Source organism: Oncorhynchus clarkii, chromosome 2 (genome assembly GCF_045791955.1).
Source record: "Oncorhynchus clarkii lewisi isolate Uvic-CL-2024 chromosome 2, UVic_Ocla_1.0, whole genome shotgun sequence".
Classification (NCBI taxonomy): Eukaryota; Metazoa; Chordata; class Actinopteri; order Salmoniformes; family Salmonidae; genus Oncorhynchus; species Oncorhynchus clarkii.
This window is the reverse complement of record NC_092148.1, coordinates 63537740-63563545: the sequence shown is the minus strand read 5'-3', so window position 1 is coordinate 63563545 and position 25806 is coordinate 63537740. Positions and strand designations below refer to the sequence as shown.

Sequence of the window (25806 nt, the reverse complement as noted above, 5' to 3'; positions counted from 1 at the left end):
CAAAAAGTTCTACAGCTGCGCTATCGAGAGTATCCTATGGTTGCCATCACGTCTTGGTATGGCAACTGCTCTGCATCCGACCACAAGGTGATACAGAGGGTGCGCACGGCCCAGTACATCACTGGGGCTGAGCTCCCTGCCATTCTGGACCTCTATACCAGGCAGTGTCAGAGGAAGGCCCAAAAAATCATCAAAGATTACTGCCACCCAAGTCATAGACTGTTCTCTTTGCTACCGAACGACAAGTGGTACCGGAGCGCCAAGTCTAGTTCCAAAAGGCTTCTTAACATACCCCCAAGCCATAAGACTGCTGAATATTAATCAAATGTTATATTTGCATATTGACCCCCTTTTATACGCTGCTACTATTCACTGTTTATTATCTATGCATAGTCACTTTACCCCAGCCTACACGTACATATTACCTCAATTACCTCAACTAACCTTTACCCCGCACAGCAGTGACTAAATGTTTACTTCTAATTTCACGCGGAGCAATTAACAAAATTGCAGAGCAGCTGATGACAATGACATAACATAATTATGTTTACTATTTTGAGACAGATATTCTGTATCGCTGCACAGTCTGAATCAATCAACATTATAATGAGAGTAACTTTTCATTGTTCCTAGAGAAGGGAACTATGAAATGTAGAGCTGCAGGTCCACATATTCTAAGGGACACAGGAGTGTCTCTACTGACTGAATGAAGCAGGATGTGAAATCTGACACCACTGGAAGATGGGATGAATAACGCATGTGTTTGGAATCAGCAGTAGGAGAGAGTGGTTTTGTTGGTGAAGCACATTCAGAGATTGATTTATAGCTAGTAGGCTAATCTAAAAATAATTCATAGATTTAAAGCAAATAACACTTTCTGTTTGTCATAGACAAATGAGTTCAGGAAGCTAAGCTAGAGCTCTGTGAGACATTCACAGAGATGGGGGCAGACGTTTTGATCAAACCTGGTCAAAACCTACAGGAAACGTATGATCTCTGTAATTGCAAAGAAAGGTTTCTGTACCAAATATTAAGTTCTGCTTTTCTGATGTATCAAATACTTATGTCATGCAATAAAATGCAAATGAATTACTAAAAAATCAAAATGTGATTTTCTGGATTTTTGTTTTAGATTCCGTCTCTCACAGTTGAAGTGTACCTATGACAAAAATGACAGACGTCTACATGCTTTGTATCAAATACTTGTTCTCCCCACTGTAGGTAGGGGTAAAGTGACTATGCATAATAAACAGCGAGTAGCAGCAGTGTAAAATTAAAGGGGGGATGCCGAGCAGTTGCCATACCAGGCGGTGATACAGCCGGTCAGGATGCTCTCGATGGTGCAGCTGTAGAACTTTTTGAGGATCTGGGGACCCATGTGTAATCTTTTCAGTCTCCTGAGGGGGAGAATGTGTTGTTGTGCCCTCTCCACGACTGTCTTGGTATGTTTGGACCCTGATAGTTTGTAGATGATGTGGACACCAAGGATCTTGAAACTCTCGACCCGCTCCACTACAGCCCCGTCAATGTGAATGGGCATGTTCGGCCCTCCTTTTCATATTTTCCTCATATTTGTACTAGAGCTTGTGTCCTCAAAAGTGACTAAATCTCAGCAATTTATAAAAAATAATTTTAACCTTGCTTGGAGTATGCAGCATTACTAGTTATTGTTTATGTCCCTCTCATGATAAATAATTACTTTTGGGGATTACGTAGATTACACTTACAATTACATTTAGTTATATTTAAGAGGTTTTAAAAAGCCTTATGACTGTGTGCATATTGTGCTGTGCAAAACCCTTAGTAGAATGGACAGAATCCTCCCACTGCGGCAGGTCACTGACCTGCATTACCCCTGAGAGCTGTACTTCATTAGGAGTGTGGACAATGGACAGTAATTGCCTGTAGACTGCAGCCCCTCTAAAGGCACGGCTGAAGGTCCCTTCCATCTCAAGGTCTCTAAGTTTATTTTCTCAGGCCTCTGCTTGTTCACAGAGGTAGGGGGGTGGCAGCTAGCAAGAGCTAACAGCACATTGGCCTGGAAAAGGGGTGGGCACCGCCTGGGAATGGCCTTGAGAGGGTGAGATGCAAGTTGACCACTAATCTCACATCAACAGCTCACAGTGTTGGGAGAGATTTTGTAGTTTCATTTTGTGATTGGGGAAGCACATGTTTTGGGGTTGCGGTCTGAACTCAGACAACTCTTCTGTTCTTGCATTTTTCAAACACCTGAGAATTTAGCATTTTTCTAACACGTCAAACATGCCTAATTCTAATATAAAAAAATATTTGTTTGTTTATCTTAACAACTAAGATAGTTAGACAAGCTACTCTAACTTGATTGATAGCTTGAAAGTGCTTGGTAGCTAGTTATGAGGTTGGGAGATTAGGAACCTATCTAGCTGGATATCTAAAGCCAACTTCATCAAATTGTTAGGTGGCTAGTATTATAGAGAAACAAAACAGTTTTGTTTTATTTATTCATCATGAAGGCTCCGTAAGAAGCATAGGTCACATAGCTTGATCAAATTAATTTACAAACATACTTCCTGCCCATCACCGGCAGATAAAATCAAATCAAACGCTGTGTGTGTCACTCTACTCTCTCTCCACTGGGCACACACTGGGGGAATCAATGTTGTTTCAACGTCATTTCAATGAAATAACATTGAATCAACGTGGAATAGATGTTGAATTGACGTCTATGCCCAGTAAGTCTCCCCTCCACTGATGATACTGCACGCACTATCTAGCATCCTGCCTAGACATCTTTTTGCTCCGTGCACCTTGGAAGGAACCACTTACCAGGGAGAATGGGGGATGGGGGCTATTCTTCGCCTGGTCCAGTCAGTGTGTTCCCTCCACAAAATACAGCTGACAGATCTTTTTATAAATAATTATGATAAAATGTGGGCTTGAAATTTAGTTTAGAAATTAATTTAACATCTTAAAAAAACAAAATGCCCCCTATGGGCATGACGCCACTGTCTGCACCAATTTTCTAGAAGAAATTGAAGTACCTTGAAAGTGCCTAAACTGCTCGTGGGAGTCCGACTTCAGAGCCGAGATTGTATAAATATGTGAATGTTTTTATTCAACCTCTTTGCCTATAGATTTATTCAAGAAATGAACTACTGAGTAAGAGTGCCCTCTAGTGTTCCTAAAGGGGGGGGGGGGGGGGGGGGGGGGGGGGGTGCAGCGCAACGTTAAATACTTAGCCTACTGGCAATACTTCTATTATTCACAGGTGATCAGGCACTGCTCATATCAGGTGAGCAGCTGGAATGTATTATTTATCCACACAATTTCAATATGGTAGTCTATATTTCATAGATAGGTGATATCAGTTGTGAGAAATAGCTTGACAAACTAAATGTCAGTGTAAATCCCCTGTAATGCTGACCCTTCACACTTTTACAATATGCTGTGCATCACAAGAACATAGTCAAAGTAGGTAGACTGGCCTGGCTAGCCTCAGATTAAGAGCTGATGCCACTTTGCTATTGGCTGACGAATTGATTGCATCATCAAACTCCAGTGTTCATCCTCTGAGCTCTTTCCCTTTCCAAAGGTGACCTGGCCAACCAGGCGTTTGGATGACTTCTTGGCTCCAGGGACCTCGTACACAGAGACCACAATGCAGCACTCCCTGATCTGTGGGTCTGGCAGTGTGAACATCATGACTTCGTTGAAGACGGTCACTTCCCTCCAGGTCTTAACAGTGGACTTCTGGTGCCGCAGCTTGAACTGGTTGCAGAGGACACTGATCTTGCCATACAGTGCTGTGAACAGAGTCAACAGAACCTTCATCTACAATGCAACAGTATGCAACTTCAGCTCAATAATGAGTTTATCACACAAGAAAAGTGGCATTTACCTTGATTTTTTTTACTTGGCTGAGGTGGTGCCCTGATTTTCAGCAGACCAACCTCTAGCCTCTGGAGGGTGGGGAGATACTTCATAAAGAGAAGCACTTCTCCAACCAGGTCCTGGAAATTATAATAATGTATTACTGAAGTCAAGACAGTACACAGACGGAATGTATATAATTTTGAACACATAGATCCAGATAGAGTGTATCACCCACCTTCTGTGGTGCCTGTAGGTCCTTGATGACTTCAAGAGGGTATGAGATTTCCATATCGCACAGATGAACTCTGACCTCTCCCAGGATCCTATGCCTGGAGAATTTATCAAAGTCTTTAACCTGCGGAAAAGAGAAAAAGATGTTGTAATCTGATCTTATTAGCTTGTCAATGTAATTCAAATAATTATCTCAGTTCTGTACCTCAAACCTGATGGTGATGTGAGGGACATCCTCCTCCTCCAGAGAGCAGGAGAACTGGTCCTCAAACGTTGGGCTGCTGCTGTCCTTCACCATATGGGACTGCCACTCATGGAGCACACACTGCAGCGAAGGAGAGGACTGCTCCTCTTTCTCCTTCTCCTGCCTGGCCCATAGCAGCCGGACCCTCACAAAGGGGTCCACACTGCGACTTAAGTCCCTCACCGGCAGACCCCAGGCTTCCAGAAGGGTGACCACCAGTCTGGACTGCAGCTGGTCATAATAGAGGGAAAAGCGCAGGGAGCCCTGCACCACCACCTCTTCCTGCTGGTCCTCCAGGCTGAGCAACTCCACATGGTTGCCCATGGACAGGCAATTGCTCAACCTCCGCGCCTCTTCATGGAGCTTCTCCACCTGGGGAACAGATATGGTCCTAATATCTGTTTCAGTGTGTTTAAGAGTGAGTTTTTGAGATGTAAATGCATTGAATTCATTTGTTGTTGTAGGCTGTAGGGTTATTTGACAAAAACGCTACAGTCCCAATCTAATTCACAATGACTAACCCTAGTTTGTGAACTCTAACTCTCACTGTATATTACAATGTGTGAAAACTGACTATGGTAGGCAACATTGAGAGAAAACTGTGCCAGCAGCATACCACCCTGCATACCACTGCTGGCTTGCTTCTGAAGCTAAGCAGGGTTGGTCCTGGTCAGTTCCTGGATGGGAGACCAGATGCTGCTGGAAGTGGTGTTGAAGGGGCAGTAGGAGGCACTCTTTCCTCTGGTCTAAAAAAATATCCCACTGCCCTGTGTAGGGTGCCGTCTTTCGGATGAGACGTTAAATGGGTGTCCTGGCTCTCTGAGGTCATTAAAGATCCCCTGGCACTTATCGTAAGAGTAGGGTTGTTAACCCCGGTGTCCTGGCTAAATTCCCAATCTGGCCCTCAAACCATCACAGTCACCTAATAATCCCCAGTTTACAATTGGCTCATTCATCCCTCTCCCCTGTAACTATTCCCCAGGTCGTTGCTGCAAATGAGAATGTGTTCTCAGTCAACTTACCTGGTAAAATAACAGATAAATAAAATCCAAGAACAACATGGGTGGAAAGATATTAGTAGAAGCTTGTTGCTCAATGTGTCAGTGATAGCAATGTAGACAAATTAAATGGAGAGTGTTCCTTGTGAGAAAGGAATTACTGGTTACAAGTAATAGAGAGCTCTTACCTTAAAATTAGGCCTCTGGGTTTCTGTGTGGAAGACTCCAGTCTTTGCTGGCTTGCCATCAGATGAAAGTAACTCATCAACTGCAGTGAATAGAAATATAGCAGCATGAGCCAAAGTCTTGTCCCAAAAATGTAGGAGTTTGCTGTTCAGTACTTCAATTTTTACTCGATCTAATTCTACTGTATATTGGTGTTTGACCTATATGGTTTGACAAAAAGCCAACTGATAACTTAGATTAGTTTTAGTTAACTTACGAGGTTTCCTTGGAGCATATGAGCGGTATCGGTATAATTGCCACACCAGAATGCTCAGAGCAATCAGGAAGAGGGCTGCAGAGATTCCCAGGATACAGTACTTGACCTCTTCAGTGAAGGGCATACGTAGGTCCCCAATGGACAGGTCCGTGGTGGCAAGGAAATTCATGTCTCTCAGCCATGTGAAGTCCTGTATAGCAGGACTCCATATAATTTCAACACTTCTAATGCTCTATTCAAATCATATATTCACTCTCGTATCCTATATGCAAAATGAGTGCAATTCTCAATGGTTAAACGACTTCGCTAGGAACCAGTAACAACCTTTCGGCTAGTCTCCTTCTGGAAATGAAACTAAAATCTCATCTATGGAAAACATTGCTACTTGAACATCGTCCTTGTCTCCCATCTGTTGTTCATATTATTAATGGACATTTAACCTTATAGAGCAGGGATCATCAATTAGATTCAGCTGCAGGCCGATTTTTTCTTGAGTGGTCGGGGGGCCGGAACATAATTACATCTAATTTGTAGACTGTAAATTGACGGCAAGTAGCCCAAACAGATATAATACTTGACTAAAACATTATCATTTCAAACCTTGCTTACATTTGTATACGATCACATGTATTTCTCTATTATGCGTGGGAATACTTGGGAACAGACTTCCAAAATTAGAATCCCTTGGAGCTGATTCCCTGGTGTTTTCAGTCTTTTATGGCCAGCAATGAACATATTTAAAAATACAATTTATTTATTTATTTTGCTCAGAAAATTTGGCCCTCCCTGCTATAGTGAGACAACATTCTTTAGTTAGTGTTGCTGTATAACAACTCCTTCATAACCAAGAAAATTACACTGAACAAAAATATAAACGCGTGTTGGTCCCATAATTCATGAGCTGAAAAGAAAAATCCCCTACATTTTCCATACAGCACAAAAAGCTTATTTATCTTAAATTTGCTGCACAAATTTGTTCACATCCCTGTTAGTGAGCAATTCTCCGTTGCCAAGATAATCCATCCACCTGACAGGTGTGGAATATCCCCCACCTTGTGCTGGGGACAATAAAAAGCCACTTTAAAATGTGAAGTTTAGTCACACAACACAATGCCACAAATGCCTCAAATTTTGAGGGAGCGTGTAATTGGCATGCTGACTGCAGGAATGTCCACCAAAGCTGTTGCCAGAGAATTTAATGTTCATTTCTCTGCCATAAGCTGCCTCCAACGTTGTTTTAGAAAATGTGGCATTATGTCCAATCGGCTTCACAACTGCAGACCACGTGTAACCACGCCAGTCCAGGACCTCCCCATCAGGCTTCCTCACCGGCAGGAATCATCTGAGGGGGGGTGGGGGGAGTGCTGAGAATCTTTCTGTCTGTAATAAAGCCCTTTTGTGGGGAAAAACAATTTCTGATTGGCTGGGCCAGGCTGCCGAGTGGGTGGGCCCATGGCTGCACTCCTGCTCAATCATGTGAACGGCATAGATTAGGGCCTAATGAATGTCAATTGTCAATTGACTTATTTCTATGAACTGTAACTCAGTAACTTCTTTGAAATTGCTGCATGTTGTATTTATATTTTCGTTCAGTATATATTAGAGAAGTAAGCTAAATATATATTTCAACGCAAGTGGCTCCCCAATACCATGTTATTACACATTATTTACAAGTGTATAACAATGAAGTCACCCATATCCTTATTCCTTATTCACTGTATTCTGTCCATTCTTTACAATTGCCAGAGAGAAATACAGTGACACACTCTGGCAAACACAATCTGTGAGATTTACAATTATAAAAGACTAAACGAAATGTGATATTTGTGAAATAATAATGAATACCTTATGACACAGTCTGTCTGTCCATCTCCTCCATTCACTGTCATTTGTGTGTTTACGTTACCATACATTCGTTCTCTGGCGGACTGACTCACTGATCATTACAGCACCTGACTATCCACCACCTAGTTAAACAGGTCGGATTAGTTTCTAATGACAGTCCAAGACTGGCTTGTCTTATTTACTTACTCCAAAAGCAGCCTTGACATTTGAAGCTATTCCTCTCTGGCTAATTGTTCCACCAGCACGATTTGCAAAGCAACTGCTAGGTGAGGTTTATCACATGTAGTACCCAAATAGCCACCAGATGAATAAGATAGTATGCACATAAAACTGGGTTGAATTGTTTCAGCAGTCATCTAGTAGTGTTTGGATGTTTAAGTGATCATATACAATTGACTTCTGAATTGAAAATGTCTTAATAGTGTTTGTTTTGTGCAGAGATGAGATAACTAGAGCAAAGCAAAAGTATTCCTAACATTTGGAAGAGAAGGTTTTTAAAATATCCACCCACTTCCTTGTTCCTCATTTCTCAACACTTGTATGCATAACTTTTATTTCAGCTAACATCAGACAAACGCCTACTATGCGTCACAGGGGAAATAACAGAGGATAAATGTTGTTTTCCAGGATACTGTATGTTACTATATTTCTAAAGACACAAATAAATCATCTTCATAATACTCTTCAAATACTCTTATCCTAAGCTGAAAGAACAAATTCCTTCAAAGACAAACAAAAGACTGTCCACTATTTGCTTCCTCGACACTTCAACCTGTTGCACATAGGCCTACAGAACAATTAACTTGCCTCGTTTTAATAACATAGGCTAGGCATACAGTGTCAGTGTTACAGCAAATAAATATTAATGTCATATGGAACATTACATGATGCATTTTTTCATGCAAAACTGCTATCTAGGTAGTACATTCAACTTTGCATAGTCAAAGCATAAACATGTGCAAACCAACAACTTCTAAAATCATTCATGGTGATATTCCAATCACCAGGGTAGTGGCTCCCCGGTGTAGTGTAGAAATGACCCATGATCCTTTTCAGTCAATCCACCAATTACTGACAACACAGAAGATATGCTCTCCTCTGGACTCAAAGGTGCCTGGAGGCAAAGGGGAAATTCTAAAGATTATTCATTATCAATGATTCCCTAAAAAATTACTATTTATTCTCATGGGGCTATTACTAAAATAAACAAGTATGGATGTAGGGACAGATATTGTGATGCAGTGTGCATTATGTTCTCTCTGTTGAGAAGAGAATAGAGGCCTACCTCTGGTCCGCCCATGTCAGTGCGTACCCAGCCAGGGTGGAGGCCCATGCACAGGATGCCATCAGCCTCCAGATCCACTGCCATGCATCGGGTCACCATGTTCAGAGCACTCTGTCAATACAGAACAACTTGTTGTCAGAGCCATGTCACTTATGTTAGTCTGGCTTATATCTGCTCGACACCTGTCCACATTTATCAGGTTGTCAAATGACCAATGATACACATACCTTGGATGTTCTGTAAGGATACCACTTGAAGTTCTTGGCCCGGTCACCCCAGTTGAGCTCGACTGACCCTAACAAGGAAGTCATGTTGATGACCGCAGCTCTATGGATGCCCATGCCCGTGCCTTTGGCAGCTGCCCTCTTCAGCAGGGGTAGGAGAGCCTGGCAGAGATACAGAATGTGAGAACATTTCTATTTCTCTCATGCAGGTGGACTATCATGTATTTTTGTTTATGTAAAGATAAAAATTAACAAAGGAAACCTTAGTGATCATAAGGGGGGCCACAGAGTTGGTGTGGAAGTTCTCCAACATCTTCTCAGCCGTGACTGTCTCAAAATTGGCGACAACATTGATTCCAGCATTGTTGATTAGACAATTGAGGCCCAGCTCCTGAACAAGCAGGTCAACGTCTTGTGCAGCTTTCTCTATGTTCTCCTGACTGACAACATCTGGAGAGGAGGCAAAGTCAGTAAGAAAACAATATGATTTTTTTTATATAGCATTATTTCATGCATACAAAAGTTATTGATTTAATTATTCTTACCAAGTGTTATTATGTGGATATTTGGATGTCTTTCAGCTAGTTTCTGGAGTTCCTGCAAAACACAGATAATTACTTCACACAACTACATTGCACATGACAGATCGGCATTCACCAGTGATATAGACTAGACATAAAATAGTAAATCCGGGACACTCAAATTAGTATGATATGTTACGTTTGGTATGGTTACATAAGACAGAAGGTTACTTAAGTAAAAAACACAGAAGGGTGGATGGGTAGGGTGTATAAGATTGTCTAGCAACCCAAAGTTTGCTTGTTTGAATCTCATCACGGACCACTTTAGCTACTTTGCAACTACTTAGCATGTTAGCTAACCATTCCCCTCTAACCGTACTTAGTATGTTAGTTAACCCTTCCCTAACCTTAACCCTTTAACCTTAACCCTAGCTAGGTGGCTAACGTTGGCTAGGCTCGAGGTTAGGGGTTAAGGTTATGGTTAGGAGTTAAGTCAAAGGCTTAGGGGAAGGGTTAGCTAACATGCTGAGTAGGTCCAAAGTAAATACAAAGTAGTAAGTAGTTAGCTAAAATGCAAAAGTAGTCTGTGATAAGATTCGAACACGCAACCTTTGGGTTGCAAGACGTTCGCATGACTTTAAGCCTAACCATAACCCCTAACCCCTAGCATAGCTAACATTAGCCACAACAAATTTGAATTTGTAACATATCATACATCTGGTAAATTTGTAACATATTGTACGAATACAAAATTGGTCTGTTTGAGAAGGTATGAGCAAATGTTAGCCTACATCAACATGTAAAAAAATATTGAGAATATGCAAATGACCTATATGATAGACCTTACGTTACATGACATACCCTCATAAAACTGACCATCCTACCGATCCTCAACTTCGGCGATGTAATTTACAAAATAGCCTCCAACACTCTACTCAACAAATTGGATGCAGTCTATCACAGTGCCACCCGTTTTGTCACCAAAGCCCCATATACTACCCACCACTGCAACCTGTATGCTCTCGTTGGCTCGCCCTCACTTAATATTCGTTGCCAAACCCACTGGCTCCAGGTCATCTATAAGTCTTTGCTAGGTAAAGCCCCGCCTTATCTCAGCTCACTGGTCACCATAGCAACACCCATCAGTAGCACGGCTCCAGCAGGTGTATCTCACTTGTCACCCCCAAAGCCAATTCTTCCTTTGGCAGCCTCTCCTTCCAGTTCTCTGCTGCCAATGACTGGAACGAACTGCAAAAATCTCTGAAACTGGAGACTCTTATCTCCCTCACTAGCTTTAAGCACCAGCTGCCAGAAAGGCTAACAGATCACTGTACCTGTACATAGCCCATCCAATCTACCACATCCCCATACTGTATTTATTTATTTATCTTACTCCTTTGCACCCCAGTATCTCTACTTGCACATTAATCTTCTGCACATCCTACCATTCCAGTGTTTAATTTCTATATTGTATTACTTCGCCACCATGGCCTATTTATTGCCTTACCTCCCTTAACCCACCTCATTTTCACATGCTGTATATAGATTTTTTCTACTGTATTATTGATTGTATGTTTGTTTATTCCATGTGTAACTCTGTGTTGTTGTATGTGTCGAACTGCTTTGCTTTATCTTGGCCAGGTCGCAGTTGCAAATGAGAACTTGTTCTCAACTAGCCTACCTGGTTAAATAAAGGTGAAATAAAAGCATTAAAAAACATCCACCATCCACCAACCCCAATAAAGAATACTGTAATGAAACAGGCAGAACCCTCGAATTTCCAGCCCGAAGTCCATCGTGCTATCGACTGTGCCGCAAAAGCATCTTCGTGCGGTAAAGTCGATTTCCGCGTTTATAAATCCAGGGTCGTTACATTACTCCCTCCTTTCATTGAGCGCGTCCTCGCGCTAGCTTGCGACTCTACATTTTACAGGAACGCGCTCACCGGCCAAGCACACGCACTGTCGTGGATGTAAGGTCTGGTCACTTCTGATACCAATGTAATAAAACAGCAGAGTCGATTTCCGCGCTTATAAACTAGCCTAGGATACGCTCAAAACAAGACGTATAACATTTCCGCATGTGTTTATTTACCTGGGCCCCGCTCGGGTTTCTGGCCGTGGCAATAATAATCTTGTCCGGATCAGAGCTCTCTGCCACCAGACTTTCCACAACTCGCAGACGGAGGCCTCGGCTGGCTCCTGTCACCATTACCGTTCGGCAATTTTTAAAAGCACTACTCATGGTTATTATGAGAAATTTGGATTTGTTGTGGGCTATTTCTTCGTATCTAATGTAGTGAGTAATCATACCATGACTTACTAAAGTGGTTTAGCCTAGTCACATGATTTAAAGGCCCAGTGCAGTTATACACGTAATTTCCCGTGTTTTATATATTTCCACACTATGAGGTTGGACTAGAACTGAAATTGTAAAAATGATGATAATGTACTTTTAGTGTAAGAGCTGTTTGAAAAGACCTCCTGAAATGTCAGTCTGTTTTGGTGGGATGGAGTTTCGGCTTGCCTGGTGACATCAAATTAGTTAAAAGACCAATAAGAAAGAGAGTTTCAAACCTCTGTGCCAATAACAGCTAGCTTCCAGTTTTGACTGTGTGATCACGCTCTCCGCAGCTGATGTGAGTAAGACCTTTAAACAGGTCAACATTCACAAGGCCGCAGGGCCAGATGGATTACCAGGACGTGTACTGTGAGCATGCACTGACCAACTGGCAAGTGTCTTCACTGACATTTTCAACCTCTCCCTGTCCAAATCTGTAATACCAACATGTTTTAAGCAGACCACCATAGTCCCTGTGCCCAAGAACACTAAGGTAACCTGCCTAAATGACTCTCGGACCCGTAGCACTCACGTCTGTAACCATAAAGTGCTTTGAAAGGCTGGCCATGGCTAACATCAACACTATTATCCCAGAAACCTTAGAACCCCCTCCAATTTGCATACCGCCCCAAAAGATCCACAGATGATGCAATCTCTATTGCACTCCACACCGCCCTTTCCCACCTGGACACAAGGAACACCTATGTGAGAATGATATTCATTGACTACAGCTCAGCGTTCCACACCATAGTGCCCTCAAAGCTCATCAATAAGCTATGGACCCTGGGACTAAACACCTCCCTCTGCAACTGGATCCTGGACTTCCTGACGGGCCGCCGCCAGGTGATAAGGGTAGGTAACAACACATCCACCACGCTGATCCTCAACACAGGGGCCCGTCAGGGGTGCGTGCTCAGTCCCCTCCTGTACTCCCTGTTCACTCATGACTGCACAGCCAGGCACCACTCCAACAACATCATTAAATTTGCTGATGACACAACTGATCACCGACAATGACGAGACAGTCTATAGGGAGGAGGTCAGAGACCTGGCCGTGTGATGCCACGACAACAACCCCTCTCCCAACGTGATCAAGACAAAGGAGATGATTGTGGACTACAGGAAAAGGAGGACCGAGAACGCCCCCATTCTAATCGACTGCTGAGTAGCTAAGCATTGGCTGCCCACCCACAAACTATCTGCACTGAGTCTATGCACACTCACACACATTCACCACTTACTCTGCTGCTACTATTTATTATTTGTATTTATTCTGCTGCCCAGTCACTTTTACCCCTCCTACAAGTACATATTTACCTCAACTACCACTATATCCCTGCACATTGATATGGTGCTGGTACTGACCTTGTACAGTGCCTTGCGAAAGTATTCGGCCCCCTTGAACTTTGCGACCTTTTGCCACATTTCAGGCTTCAAACATAAAGATATAAAACTGTATTTTTTTGTGAAGAATCAACAACAAGGGGGACACAATCATGAAGTGGAACGACATTTATTGGATATTTCAAACCTTTTTAACAAATCAAAAACTGAAAAATTGGGCGTGCAAAATTATTCAGCCCCCTTAAGTTAATACTTTGTAGCGCCACCTTTTGCTGCGATTACAGCTGTAAGTCGCTTGGGGTATGTCTCTATCAGTTTTGCACATCGAGAGACTGAATTTTTTCCCCATTCCTCCTTGCAAAACAGCCCGAGCTCAGTGAGGTTGGATGGAGAGCATTTGTGAACAGCAGTTTTCAGTTCTTTCCACAGATTCTCGATTGGATTCAGGTCTGGACTTTGACTTGGCCATTCTAACACCTGGACATGTCATGCTGAAACCCTTTACAGCTTGGCCAATTCTATTTTAAATTTTTAAATCATCTTATTTAATGATTTGATCTATAACAATGCCACACCGTAGACTTAGATAGACAAGGCATCATTGTGTCTGTCCCATTATGGCATCTGCGCAGCGCTGAAGATATGTATAACTAACCCAAGATTGTTCATCTATCGTTTACACTGAGAGCAAATTAAGTATAGTCGGCAGAACCAGCAAGGAGGTTGGCAAAGCCAAGCACGAGCTAGTGAGATCCCATTGGCGTGTTGTAGCAAGTATTTGCATATTTCCGTTACGTAATGCCTCCTCTGTTCTCCTCTATTTTACCTTGCACCCCTAAACAGAAAAAAATTAGAAAACATTGTAAATGGATGCTTCAGCTTTATAGCATCCGTGACTTGTCTTTGTTTCCCCTTCTGTCTGTGGCGACGCAATTGAGCCCTCCATTTTTAAGTAGTATATTTTCTTCTTCTACAACTTCTGAGTTGGCAAACAAACTGAAAGGGTGCACACTGCCATCTAGTGTGTTGTTTGAACAGGTATAAAGCGAAATTTGCCGATTTACTGCCACCTGCAGTCATAGAATGTTTCCTCATGAGTATAATTCATTTGCTGATCTGTATGGAATTATGTGAGCCTTAACGCATAGGAAGTCCCACCCAGTTTACTACTTCAAAATGGTTAAAGTCCTCAATGGCGCTGCCCATTATAAAATCAAAATAAGCTTTTGGGCACTAGAGTTGTCTATTGGCCACAGTGGGCCAGAGATAATGATAATATGAACTATCCAAAAAGGCCACTAGATCTCATGATACATTTCATAAAATTGTTAGTTTACTAGTAAACTTTGAAAGTTACCAGTAAAATACCCTCCCTTTGCAACCCTACTCAAGGTATTTCTACCTAACATTTCCAGTGCTCTGTAAGCACTGAAGAGGAGTGTCCGTATGTCTGTAAATTGTAGGCCTTTCTTGAATTAAAACCATTTTTTGCACTTTATCCTTTCCCTGCTGCCTTACCGAACTTTTTAATAATACACAGTTGACATTTTTAGTGCTTGAGTCATTGCTCAAAGCTAAGAAACTGACATTTACAAACTGTGCAACCATCTTTATTTTAGTGACAATAACACTGGTCAGACATAAATAATGAAATGAAGCTGACTCAAATCTGAGAAACTCAGAACATTATAGTACACAAATCATGATCAGATTATTTCAGAGAATTGAGTACCATTCAAAAGAACATCAGATTAATTTGAATAGTGACATTGGGCAGAAAAAGATGACCGTTCCAGTAGTTAAAAATCAGTGTCTAATTAGAACAAGCCTCCACCAAAAGAAAGGAGTTCCAACTCCTGGGACCACATGGGGCCAGAGATCTGCAACCTCAACAGAGCAGGTGACTGAAAGGGTAAAACTTCTGACATGCTTTAGAATGTTTGGGGCCCTGCAGTCCATAATCTACAAGGTGGAACCCACCAGTAATATTTCACAACACAAAGTAAAGGCCATAAGTCAGTGGTTGGCTTGAGGGCAAGTCTGTGTTAGAGGTTGGCTGGACTCTGCTTTCCATGGCCCATCAGAAATGTACACCACAAAGTCAGAGGGCAATCTTAAGGTGCATTACATTTGACTTTCAATGAAGGTGAAGCACATGAGGGGGCATGTGTACAAGGCAATGTGCAAGTAGCAAAACTCCCTTCATGCTCCTGAAATTGAGTCAAAACAGTTCATACAGTCAGTATACTGTGTACAGCCCATAGATAAACATAGTTCAATTAAATGGTACAGCATTAGTGGGAGATGTGGCAGTTGATTGGCAGATGGTGGTCATCTGTTACAATAAATTACAACAGCAGAATAACATCCTTAGCACACATTGTGGCCAGTTGATAATCACAATCGTTGACTCCATGCAGCACATATCATCCCTCATAAAACAAGTGCCATGACTCCACTAGAATTACCTAGGCAGGTTCCACTGACAAAAGTTTTTCAGCACCTGATATCTTTTGGAAAGAAACTTTGTAAGATAATTATTAATGATTCAGAGACGCGTATTTCAATACAATTACCTGAAATAATTGTCTTAATCCTTATTACTTTGGTGTCCATGTTACAACCAACAGTTGAGCACAGTTCTTTTAGAGACAGGGTGTGTTCAAACTAAGTGAGAGGACTTGCTGCAATATAGACACGATTCTAAACTTGTGCTTTCATTGGGAAGTGTGATCTATAAGATATTTTGATGTCTGAGGGGGATCAAAAAGATTCAAGAGTTCCTTGATTTTTTCCCCCCAGGGAACCCACAATTTTTCCAGGGGACTCACAATTAAAAGCCTAGTTAGATAGTCCAACATACAATATCTAGGCAATGCCAACAGAAATAACCCTATGGTATCTTTACTTGAGTATTTCCCTAAAGGAAAGCTGAGGAGAGAGTTAATTTTCATAAGGACGTATTTTTCTTGTCTGACTCTACCGCCCCTCTGTCCTGATGGTGACTACGGTGTGTGACTCCTGGTCGACCATCTCACTTGGTCACTGCATGGATACCTTGTGCAAGGTAACCCACGTTGCCAGAGGTGACACCAGCCATGGAGATACGCCCATCCTTTGTCATGTAGACGGAGAACTCCTTTGTAAGGCGCTCCACCTGCACAAGTTGAAATACAGTTATACTCAAGACTCATCTGATACTTATAGTATAGTCAATGTTTCATTTGATGATTCCTTTACAAGTAGGTGACCCGATGGAAATCACATACTATAGTATAAGACCGTGTAGAGACAGTTACACTACCTGTTCAGGCTTCAGCCCTGTAAAGCAGAACATGCCAATCTGGTCTATGACGTGCTTCCAGTTCCGAGTGGAGCCCTCCTTCTTCAGGTTGGCCACCAGCAGCTCCCTCATTGTGATGATGCGGTTGGCCATACCATGCACCTCCCCAAGCCTAGAGAGAACAGTCGTGACTCAACTGGGCCCATATTTATTGCTGCGAGACAATTGAAGCACGACACTGGATGACTGTTACACACCACTCTTTGTACAGGTCTGGTGTATTGAGGATGGTGGCAGCAATGCGTGCCCCATTCATGGGAGGGTTGGAGTAGATGGGCCGAATGAGGATCTTCAGCTGGGACTCCACACGCTTGGCCTCCTCAGCATCCTTACAAACAACAGTGAAGCCCCCAACACGCTCACCTGAGGACATAACACACCACCACACAAGGTATGTTGCTTAGCTTAAATAAACACAAAATAATTTGGTCCCCCCCCCAACATTATACTCAAACATGACCAGTCTGATTATCATTACTCACCATAGAGACCCATGTTCTTAGCAAAAGACTGAGAAAGCACAATGTTGTGGCCTTGCTCAATAAAATAACGCACAGCCCAGCCATCACGGTCAATATCACCACTGGCAAAGCCCTGGTAGGCCATGTCAAAGAACACCAGGAGGTTCCTTTTCTGGAATAAAAAAAATTATAAGAGAACGTGTTATATATATTTTGGTTGCTGGATCGAATGAGGTGTCAGAGGACTACCGAGAACTTTATATTCAGCTGTGTTAACCTTCACTAGGTCAGCAATCTCCTTCCACTGCTCTGGCCGAGGGTCCACTCCTGTGGGGTTGTGGGCACAGGCATGAAGCATTATGACACTCTTCTCAGGGATTTTCTGAATAAGAGGAAACAATAACACTTAAAAAAAATATCTATAATAATGAGACATACAATTATCTAGTAGTTTATTGTACTTTCTGTACACATTGACAGGTGGAGAGTAGGCTTCTGTGCCATGACTTACAGAGATGTCATTCAGGGCTCCCTGGAAGTCAAAGCCACAGGTCTTTGGGTCATAGTAGGTGTATGCCTTCAGTTGCATCCCAGCGTCTCTGAAGATGGGTGTATGGTTCCCCCAGGAGGGTTTGGGCAGGTACACGTCCCTGGCTTCTGTATGGAAACGGGACTGAGACGGGAGGAAAAATGGAGAAAGTAGGGAAAAGAGACGTTCATTAATAAGCCTGTGCAGATGCTAAGTTTGGTAACAGAATGATCGTTTGTGGGAACAGAATGACGGCGCAAACTTTGCATCTGCAATGTTCTTCAAGTAAATTTGTTTGTACAATTTTCTGTGGAAATTGTTAAAAGTATTCCTTGTGCATAGAGTTGTATGGTTTGTTTAACTTTACAATCATTGGTTTTTCCTTAACATACATTTTAAAGTGTACAATCTGAGTCTCAGCATCACTATGTTACCATGGAACTACCCATATGTAAATAGGCAAAAGGATCAGGGCTCTTACCAGGAAGTTGGCTCCGATTCTCAAAGACCCAGTTCCAGAAATAGTTTGGACAGTGATGTTCTGTGAACAGGGAATAAACAACAAACTGTAAAAATAAGGCTTCTAAATCTGTGCTGTGGAATCAGGATGTCTGAGGTTCCAGGAAAGGCTCGACTTACCCTGCCACTCTTGATAACCTCATTGTCGTCTCCCAAAGCCAGTTTGGCGCATGCCTTGGTAAAGTCCCCCAGACCGCCAATAGCCAGGTATTCTTTGTCCAGCTTCTTTGCAGCAATCTGAGCTTCAGCCTAAGTATACACAGGGTCAAAGTCAAGCCAAGGTGTTTAGTTAAGTCTGTTCTCAGTGTCAAGGTGATTATAGACAGCTAGGCTGATGTCTGTTTAACTTCTAATCTCTTGTGAAAGTTGGGAGTTTCTCGTGTTATGATGGATATGATGAGATTAGTTATCATAAACATTAAGCAGTGATTGAACACACCTTGCGAACACAGCTGAGGACATATGGCTTGCCCTGGTCATCACGGTATGCTCCTACACCCAGGTTAATCTTCTTGGGGTTGGTGTCCCGCTTGTAGGCCTCCGACACCCCCAGGATGGGGTCAGGGGGACCCATCTGCACCTCGGACCACCATGAGCTGAAACAGTCAGGGAGGGAGATTGAGACATCCAGTAGAAGATAGAGACAGTAAATCACAGACTTGCATCAACTCGATTTACACCCAATTACGTTGTCTGATACCTTTGCACTAAGGAGGATTCAACCCAAATTAGGTGGTGGTAATCCCCTAATAATCTCAATTTGATTAGGCTGAAGTCTGCTTCCACACACAGAAATACTCATACTGGATAGTCTGTGTGACAGCATCAACAACCAACCACTAATGTTGCAAGGATGACATTCAGTAATCCTAGCATCTTTCAGTGGGGCTGCCAGTCACCAGCAGTACAGTAATGAAACATGCTTGACCAGTCATGTGGAGGGTGAACATCACTAGCTAGGAAGGCCAGCCAACTAGTTTCTAGCGTTTTGTGATTTTAGCACAGTCATATACATCTTTGTGTAGAAAGCTAACAAGGCTGTTTCAACTCATCCAAGTTCTTGCTCTTTTGCCAGCTCTACTATAATCATAAGAAATAATATTAAGTATTGACACTTCATGTATGGCGATCAGCTAACCACTTTACGTTACCTGCTAAAACACATCACTGGATCCTAGTTACCTTGACATCGTTACCTTTACATTTATCCAGTCACTGAACAACCTTGGTTTGTTGTGAGGTTGCAAATAGCCAACCAGCCTCACAAGGCATAATGAAATCCGCTATAACATTGGCAAGGTAGATGGTTAGACTAACATGATAACTACATGAACATGGCTGTGAAAACTAGCTAGCTAGCTAACATGCTAGCTGTTCATATGTCTTGAGTTGGCCAGCTACAGCAGCCTGCTCCTTTTGAGGGGAAAGTCAAAGGGTCGTCTGCTAGCTAGCTAGAACTAGTATGCTTGCTAGCTCTGCACTAGTTGTCTATTGTTGTCAGTCTAGCTGGCCAGCTGACTAGTCAATAAAACAACAATAAAGCAGTAACGTTACTCTAAGAGCAAATTATTTACCTGGCACGAATGGAGAGGACACCCAATGGAGGGTGAAGTCCGACGGTAGAAATTATCTTGCTAGATTTCAACAGGGCCATTGCTGATATTCGAGACGACACGCACGGAAAGTTGTCTCCTGAGTTCTCCCACACTGGACTAGCTAGTTGAAGTAGCTGTCAAAACCAGCACACCCCCACATGCTCAGCAGCGCAGACTGGTCTCATAGACTAGACGTAATATAGTAAACGCACCCCCACATGCTCCGCAGCGCAGACTGGTCTCATAGACTAGACGTAATATAGTAAACGTGCATCCGGGACCTTCAAATTAGACTGATATTGTATGTTACGTTTGGTATGGTTAAATAATACAATCCAGGATTCCATTGAACCTTTTTATGTGAATAAAATACATGTCGGATAAAACATGTATTGACAGGCCTGATGGAAATAGAACATCTTCGGTAAACTTGCGACAAAACAAAATATTCTAAATAATGTGGGATCTTTTTGTGTCTGTATTATTAATTATGCGAGAAATGTTGGTGGAAATGTTTTATGTGCAAATAGTTATATAATAACCATCATATCAAAGTAAACTTGGAGTCATGTGATGACATGTTGTGTGGTCCTCCGACTACAACTCATCTGGAAAGCATGCATTATGCCATGTTCAAAACAACTGGGAACTGTGAACCTGGATCTGGATAATCTCCGACTTCCAACTTCAGCGCATTCAAAACAACTGGGAACTGTGAACCTGGATCTGGATAATCTCCGACTTCCAACTTCAGCGCATTCAAAACAACTGGGAACTGTGAACCTGGATCTGGATAATCTCCGACTTCCAACTTCAGCGCATTCAAAACAACTGGGAACTGTGAACCTGGATCTGGATAATCTCCGACTTCCAACTTCAGCGCATTCAAAACAACTGGGAACTGTGAACCTGGATCTGGATAATCTCCGACTTCCAACTTCAGCGCATTCAAAACAACTGGGAACTGTGAACCTGGATCTGGATAATCTCCGACTTCCAACTTCAGCGCATTCAAAACAACTGGGAACTGTGAACCTGGATCTGGATAATCTCCGACTTCCAACTTCAGCGCATTCAAAACAACTGGGAACTGTGAACCTGGATCTGGATAATCTCCGACTTCCAACTTCAGCGCATTCAAAACAACTGGGAACTGTGAACCTGGATCTGGATAATCTCCGACTTCCAACTTCAGCGCATTCAAAACAACTGGGAACTGTGAACCTGGATCTGGATAATCTCCGACTTCCAACTTCAGCGCATTCAAAACAACTGGGAACTCGAAAAAAAAAAACTCTGACAGGTAAATTTGTTTTGAAAGGTCATCCAACTCAGAATTCAATGGCGAGATCTCATGCCTCTTTCTAACATTTTTTCAGAGTTTCCAGTTGTTGAAAGCACCATTAGGCTACAGATTAAATAAAATATGATGAACTTCACAGGTGGTGAAAGTGCAAGGTGATGAGCTTGATGCTCCTTTACAATAAATATTGAGGGTCTTATTCTGGTGGCATGATAATCGATGCTTGGCTGCTTTTTGAAAAATACAAATAATCTATCTCTTTGTCCATAATAATCTCATCATGTAGGCTATACGTGTGCTCTAGCCAACAACGTGCAGATAGTGCTGTTGGCTAGAGCACTCATGCCTAAACCAGAGTGGGCACACTTGCTATATAATGATTTTTTTTATGTGAGAAAACCATCAGTTGAAAATGCGATGGAAACTCATTTAACTTGTGGTTTCTATTTGGTACATGAGTCAATTTGATGGAAACACATCTCTGGTGGGGAAATGTTTTTATGCAGATTTTAGAATATTCGCATGAATATCTGTCACCAATTGGATGGAAACCTAGCAATAGAAGGTTACTGAAAGCAAAAACAAAAATAAGGTGGCTGGTCGGGCTGGATAGGTGTGCGTATAATGTGAATGTCTAGCAATCCAAACATTTAATGTTGGAATCTCATCACAGACAACTTTAGCTACTTTGCAACTACTTAGCTTGTTAGCTAACCCTTCCCCTAATCCTAACCTTAAGCCTTTAACTAACTCCTAACCTTAACACCTAACCCTTAGTGCTAGCTAGCATTAGTGTTAGCCACAACAATTTGGAATTCGTAACATATCATACGTTTTGTACATTCCTAACATATTGTACTTTTAGCAAATGCGTATCATATTGTATGAATTGCAATTCGTAACATATAATACAAAATGGATGATGGACATCAACAAATTAATACATAGCATATGAAATGTTCATGTCATACTAAATGGAGTGTCTAGGATTTACATGCAGAATAATACGAAATGCTCTGAGACCAAGGATGATGCACAAACACAAACATAATTTCAGCTGAATGCATGCAGTTGTGCATGGAACGGTCTGCCTACCCATGTCAGAGACGCAAACTCGGTCTCAACCTTTAAGTCCTTACTGAAGACTCATCTCTTCAGTGGGTCATATGATTGAGTGTAGTCTGGCCCAGGAGTGGGAGGGTGAACGGAAAGTCTCTGGAGCAACGAACCGCCCTTGCTGTCTCTGCCTGGCCGGTTCCCCTCTATCCACTGGGATTCTCTGCCTCTAACCCTATTACAGGGGCTGAGTCACTGGTTACTGGGGCTCTCTCATACCGTCCCTGGAGGGGGTACGTCACCTGAGTGGGTTGATTCACTGATGTGGTCATCCTGTCTGGGTTGGCGCCCCCCCCCTGGGTTGTGCCGTGGCGGAGATCTTTGTGGGCTATACTCAGCCTTGTCTCAGGATGGTAAGTTGGTGGTTGAAGATATCCCTCTAGTCGTGTGGGGGCTGTGCTTTGGCAAAGTGGGTGGGGTTATATCCTTCCTGTTTGGCCCTGTCCGGGGGTGTCCTCGGATGGGGCCACAGTGTCTCCTGACCCCTCCTGTCTCAGCCTCCAGTATTTATGCTGCAGTAGTTTATGTGTCGGGGGCTAGGGTCAGTTTGTTATATCTGGAGTACTTCTCCTGTCCTATTCAGTGTCCTGTGTGAATTTAAGTGTGCTCTCTCTAATTCTCTCTTTCTCTCTTTCTCTCTTTCTCTCTCTCGGAGGACCTGAGCCCTAGGACCATGCCTCAGGACTACCTGACATGATGACTCCTTGCTGTCCCCAGTCCACCTGGCCGTGCTGCTACTCTAGTTTCAACTGTTCTGCCTTATTATTATTCGACCATGCTGGTCCTTTATGAACATTTTAACATCTTGGCCATGTTCTGTTATAATCTCCACCCGGCACAGCCAGAAGAGGACTGGCCACCCCACATAGCCTGGTTCCTCTCTAGGTTTCTTCCTAGGTTTTGGCCTTTCTAGGGAGTTTTTCCTAGCCACCGTGCTTCTACACCTGCATTGCTTGCTGTTTGGGGTTTTAGGCTGGGTTTCTGTACAGCACTTTGAGATATCAGCTGATGTACGAAGGGCTATATAAATGCATTTGATTTGATTTGATTTGATTTGGCAAGGTATCTCCTTTCCCTTCCCTTGCCTAAAGGAGTGTCTCGGATTTACGTACAGAATAATACGAAATGCTGAGACCACGTTGCAGATGCAGGGCCATGAAGAAGTGTTCAGTCTGAGTGCACTGCAGGTTTAGGAGTAGCATGTAATATACAGTATTGGCCACTTGGAGGCAAAACAACATCATTGTACTTTATCAGAAGATTTCACAGTCAAATATATATTTTTTTATGCTATTGTATTTATTATTTATCAGCCCATCATGTAGGCTATACGTGTAATTACTTTAAATGTTGACATCTTAAATAAGTTGATAATCATCTCTTTATTGTCATTAAAGTTCACGTTCAAAGATTGAGTAGGCTATACAGAGCACAGCCCCACTGGAAATCAAGCACAGCCTTACCTGGAATGCATTATTTGTTGGATGCATTCACTAAAAGTGTTACCATTGAAAATAAGTTTTCTACCAATGCATGGAAATGATTACTGTATCTTACCATGTCTGGTATTTGCGTCTTTTAGTGCTTTCTCACTCCATTTTACCAAAATAAATCCTTATGTTCAAGAATATTAGATGCAATATTAGTGCATAGTTTATAACTATGAAATAGTTGTGTGTGAATGTTTGTAAATGCAAGAAATGTAAAGAGTCCCTCAATTCACGGAAGAGATGTTTGGAGGACTTTTTTATGCCTGAGCGATGACATTGCAGATTCAATTTGCATGCAGGAAGGCATGCAAATTGCAGGCAGGAAGTGCATTCTGCTGTGTATAGCAAAAGTGAGGTGTGAGTGTAGTAAGAGTGATTGTACCTCTTACTCTGAGAAGCCTTGCCCTTTCTTCTCCCATCCATAATTCTAGCTCACCATCACTCTCACAAATTCCTCTCCTGACTTCTCCCCTTCTTAGTCTGCTTCTCCTCACTGATTCAAACTGCAAGTCTGTTGTAAAGGCTTGTAGGTCCCCTAGGACATGGACGCCATTTTAGTTTTGTCATCTATGATCTGTGTGGAAAATGAAATGGATCTTAGTAGGAATAGCCATGGAAAAGCCCTGATACCACAATGAATGTGTAAACATAATCTATGTTGAGAGAATATACTGAATGTGTTGACAGTGGTATAATTGGATTTCTTTATTGCCTTTGTTGGGCACCATTATTATTTGGGATGTTTTATCTCAACACACAAGCAGTTACATATACAGGATCTTAATTTGAACTGTATTGTCACAGCAAAATAATCCTGCAGCAACAGGATTTGAACGTTTAAACTGGGGCTATTGAACTCTACCCTAGGAGGTCCGGAGCCTTCTGGTTTTCTGTTCGACCTGATAATTAATTGTACCCACCTGGTGTCCCAGGTTTAAATCAGTCCCAGGTTTGAGTTTGAGGGGTTTAAACCATAATATTTGTTGATCAGTGGTTAGGATATTAGCTGGCCAAAAGTAGGCTACATCAAAAGTGCAACACTGTTAATATAACAGTGTGTTAATGTGTGTTTTCAGTGAATTTATGTAAATCATGAAGCTCATCTGTATTTTCTGCGCTGCAGGAACATTCTCAGAAATGAAAGAGTTACCAAATTAAGATCCTACATTTGCATGTGTTGGGATGGCCTAAGTCTTCCCAACATATTGCATGACATTGCATTATGGGTATGTGGGAGGATAGTCCCTTAGGACAAAGACTGGGTTTGCCTATGTGCATTCATCAAAGCTGCAGCGGGATACTTAGAAATGCCTCTGTCATGTGCTGATGGCATGTTGGCAGTGTAAAAATAAAATGATTGACTTAATTTACAGTTTGTTAGTTGTCCTGTGTCGGTTCAGTGATTAAATGAGTCAGGCCTCAATCTTTTCCCAATATGGTTTTGTTTTAATTGGGCATTGCCTGCATCTGTCTACCAGCTTGCCTCTTCCCTCTACATCTGTAAATATTTAATTATTTTAAACCATCATGAAATGTAGCATTTCAAACTTGTTTGTATTTCTCACAGGGAGGGCCATCTACAGTGATGTGCAGAGAGAGATTATTATCTACTGTAGTGTACAGTGAAAAGCTCATTTGTAAACAAGCTCAGTATTTATGTCTTAGTCACCAGTGTGCATTGGTGTTTCTGTGTGTGGTGCTCAGTGGATGTACTGTAGGGAATTTAGGCAGGGACATCCATTCAATCACTATTTAATTCTCAATAACTATATTCAAAGAGTTCATTAATAAAACACCACACCTTTCATAAAGTATACTGTATGCATACATCATGAGAGTCATCTTCATATATGAAGCTGTTCTCTCTTGTTCTCCTCTGCATGTGGCTGACATCTTGTCATCATATCAGTTAGTATTTAAGATCAGGATGGTGATTGCAGATTCAATGAAGCTAAAACATGTCTATTTGAATCTTAATGATATTTCAACATAATAGCATACAATAATATGTATCAAAAAGTATTACTTTTGGTCCCTCTTTTCATTGACATCCCTACATGTGAAAACTATATGAAGATAAACCTGGTCATCATGCATTTGGAATACCTCTTTGCCAAGGAGACC

The 25806-nt window shown here is 42.1% G+C and overlaps 3 protein-coding genes across 3 annotated transcripts; all 3 read right to left on the bottom strand.

The window, feature by feature from the left end:
* Nucleotides 1-3205: 3205 nt before the first annotated feature.
* Nucleotides 3206-5936, bottom strand: LOC139381994 (synaptotagmin XIX). The gene is made up of 6 exons (XM_071125908.1): nucleotides 5768-5936; nucleotides 5514-5593; nucleotides 4289-4699; nucleotides 4088-4207; nucleotides 3878-3989; nucleotides 3206-3782 (listed from the first exon to the last, which is right to left on the bottom strand). The coding sequence occupies exons 1-6, from the start codon at nucleotides 5934-5936 to the stop codon at nucleotides 3475-3477; spliced, it is 1200 nt and encodes a 399-aa protein (XP_070982009.1). The 3' UTR covers nucleotides 3206-3474.
* A 2197-nt stretch (nucleotides 5937-8133) lies between these two features.
* Nucleotides 8134-11968, bottom strand: LOC139371628 (C-signal). Its single transcript, XM_071111948.1, has 6 exons — nucleotides 11737-11968; nucleotides 9667-9718; nucleotides 9384-9571; nucleotides 9125-9283; nucleotides 8898-9008; nucleotides 8134-8726 (listed from the first exon to the last, which is right to left on the bottom strand). The coding sequence occupies exons 1-6, from the start codon at nucleotides 11950-11952 to the stop codon at nucleotides 8613-8615; spliced, it is 840 nt and encodes a 279-aa protein (XP_070968049.1). The 5' UTR covers nucleotides 11953-11968; the 3' UTR covers nucleotides 8134-8612.
* Nucleotides 11969-14920: 2952 nt separating this feature from the next.
* On the bottom strand, nucleotides 14921-20016 carry LOC139371612 (aspartate aminotransferase, mitochondrial). Its single transcript, XM_071111947.1, has 10 exons — nucleotides 19753-20016; nucleotides 18618-18774; nucleotides 18299-18427; nucleotides 18141-18200; nucleotides 17642-17803; nucleotides 17408-17512; nucleotides 17152-17302; nucleotides 16867-17032; nucleotides 16631-16781; nucleotides 14921-16483 (listed from the first exon to the last, which is right to left on the bottom strand). The coding sequence occupies exons 1-10, from the start codon at nucleotides 19830-19832 to the stop codon at nucleotides 16361-16363; spliced, it is 1284 nt and encodes a 427-aa protein (XP_070968048.1). The 5' UTR covers nucleotides 19833-20016; the 3' UTR covers nucleotides 14921-16360.
* Nucleotides 20017-25806: the final 5790 nt, after the last annotated feature.

Bases quoted from the DNA above. Each gene is read 5' to 3' on its own strand.
- LOC139381994 (XM_071125908.1), bottom strand. From the start codon at position 5,936: ATGAATTTCCTTGCCACCACGGACCTGTCCATTGGGGACCTACGTATG. The intron at 5,594-5,767 runs GTAAGTTAACTA...TATTCACTGCAG, and splicing joins ATATGCTCCAAGGAAACCTC to TTGATGAGTTACTTTCATCT. The intron at 4,208-4,288 runs GTACAGAACTGA...TCTTTTCCGCAG, and splicing joins ACATCACCATCAGGTTTGAG to GTTAAAGACTTTGATAAATT.
- LOC139371628 (XM_071111948.1), bottom strand. From the start codon at position 11,952: ATGATTACTCACTACATTAGATACGAAGAAATAGCCCACAACAAATCC. The intron at 9,719-11,736 runs GTAAATAAACAC...TGTGTTTTGCAG, and splicing joins GAAACCCGAGCGGGGCCCAG to GAACTCCAGAAACTAGCTGA. The intron at 9,009-9,124 runs GTATGTGTATCA...CTGTATTGACAG, and splicing joins ATCCTTACAGAACATCCAAG to AGTGCTCTGAACATGGTGAC.
- LOC139371612 (XM_071111947.1), bottom strand. From the start codon at position 19,832: ATGGCCCTGTTGAAATCTAGCAAGATAATTTCTACCGTCGGACTTCAC. The intron at 18,775-19,752 runs GTAAATAATTTG...TGACTGTTTCAG, and splicing joins GTCCTCTCCATTCGTGCCAG to CTCATGGTGGTCCGAGGTGC. The intron at 17,033-17,151 runs GTGAGTAATGAT...TTATGTCCTCAG, and splicing joins TAAGAACATGGGTCTCTATG to GTGAGCGTGTTGGGGGCTTC.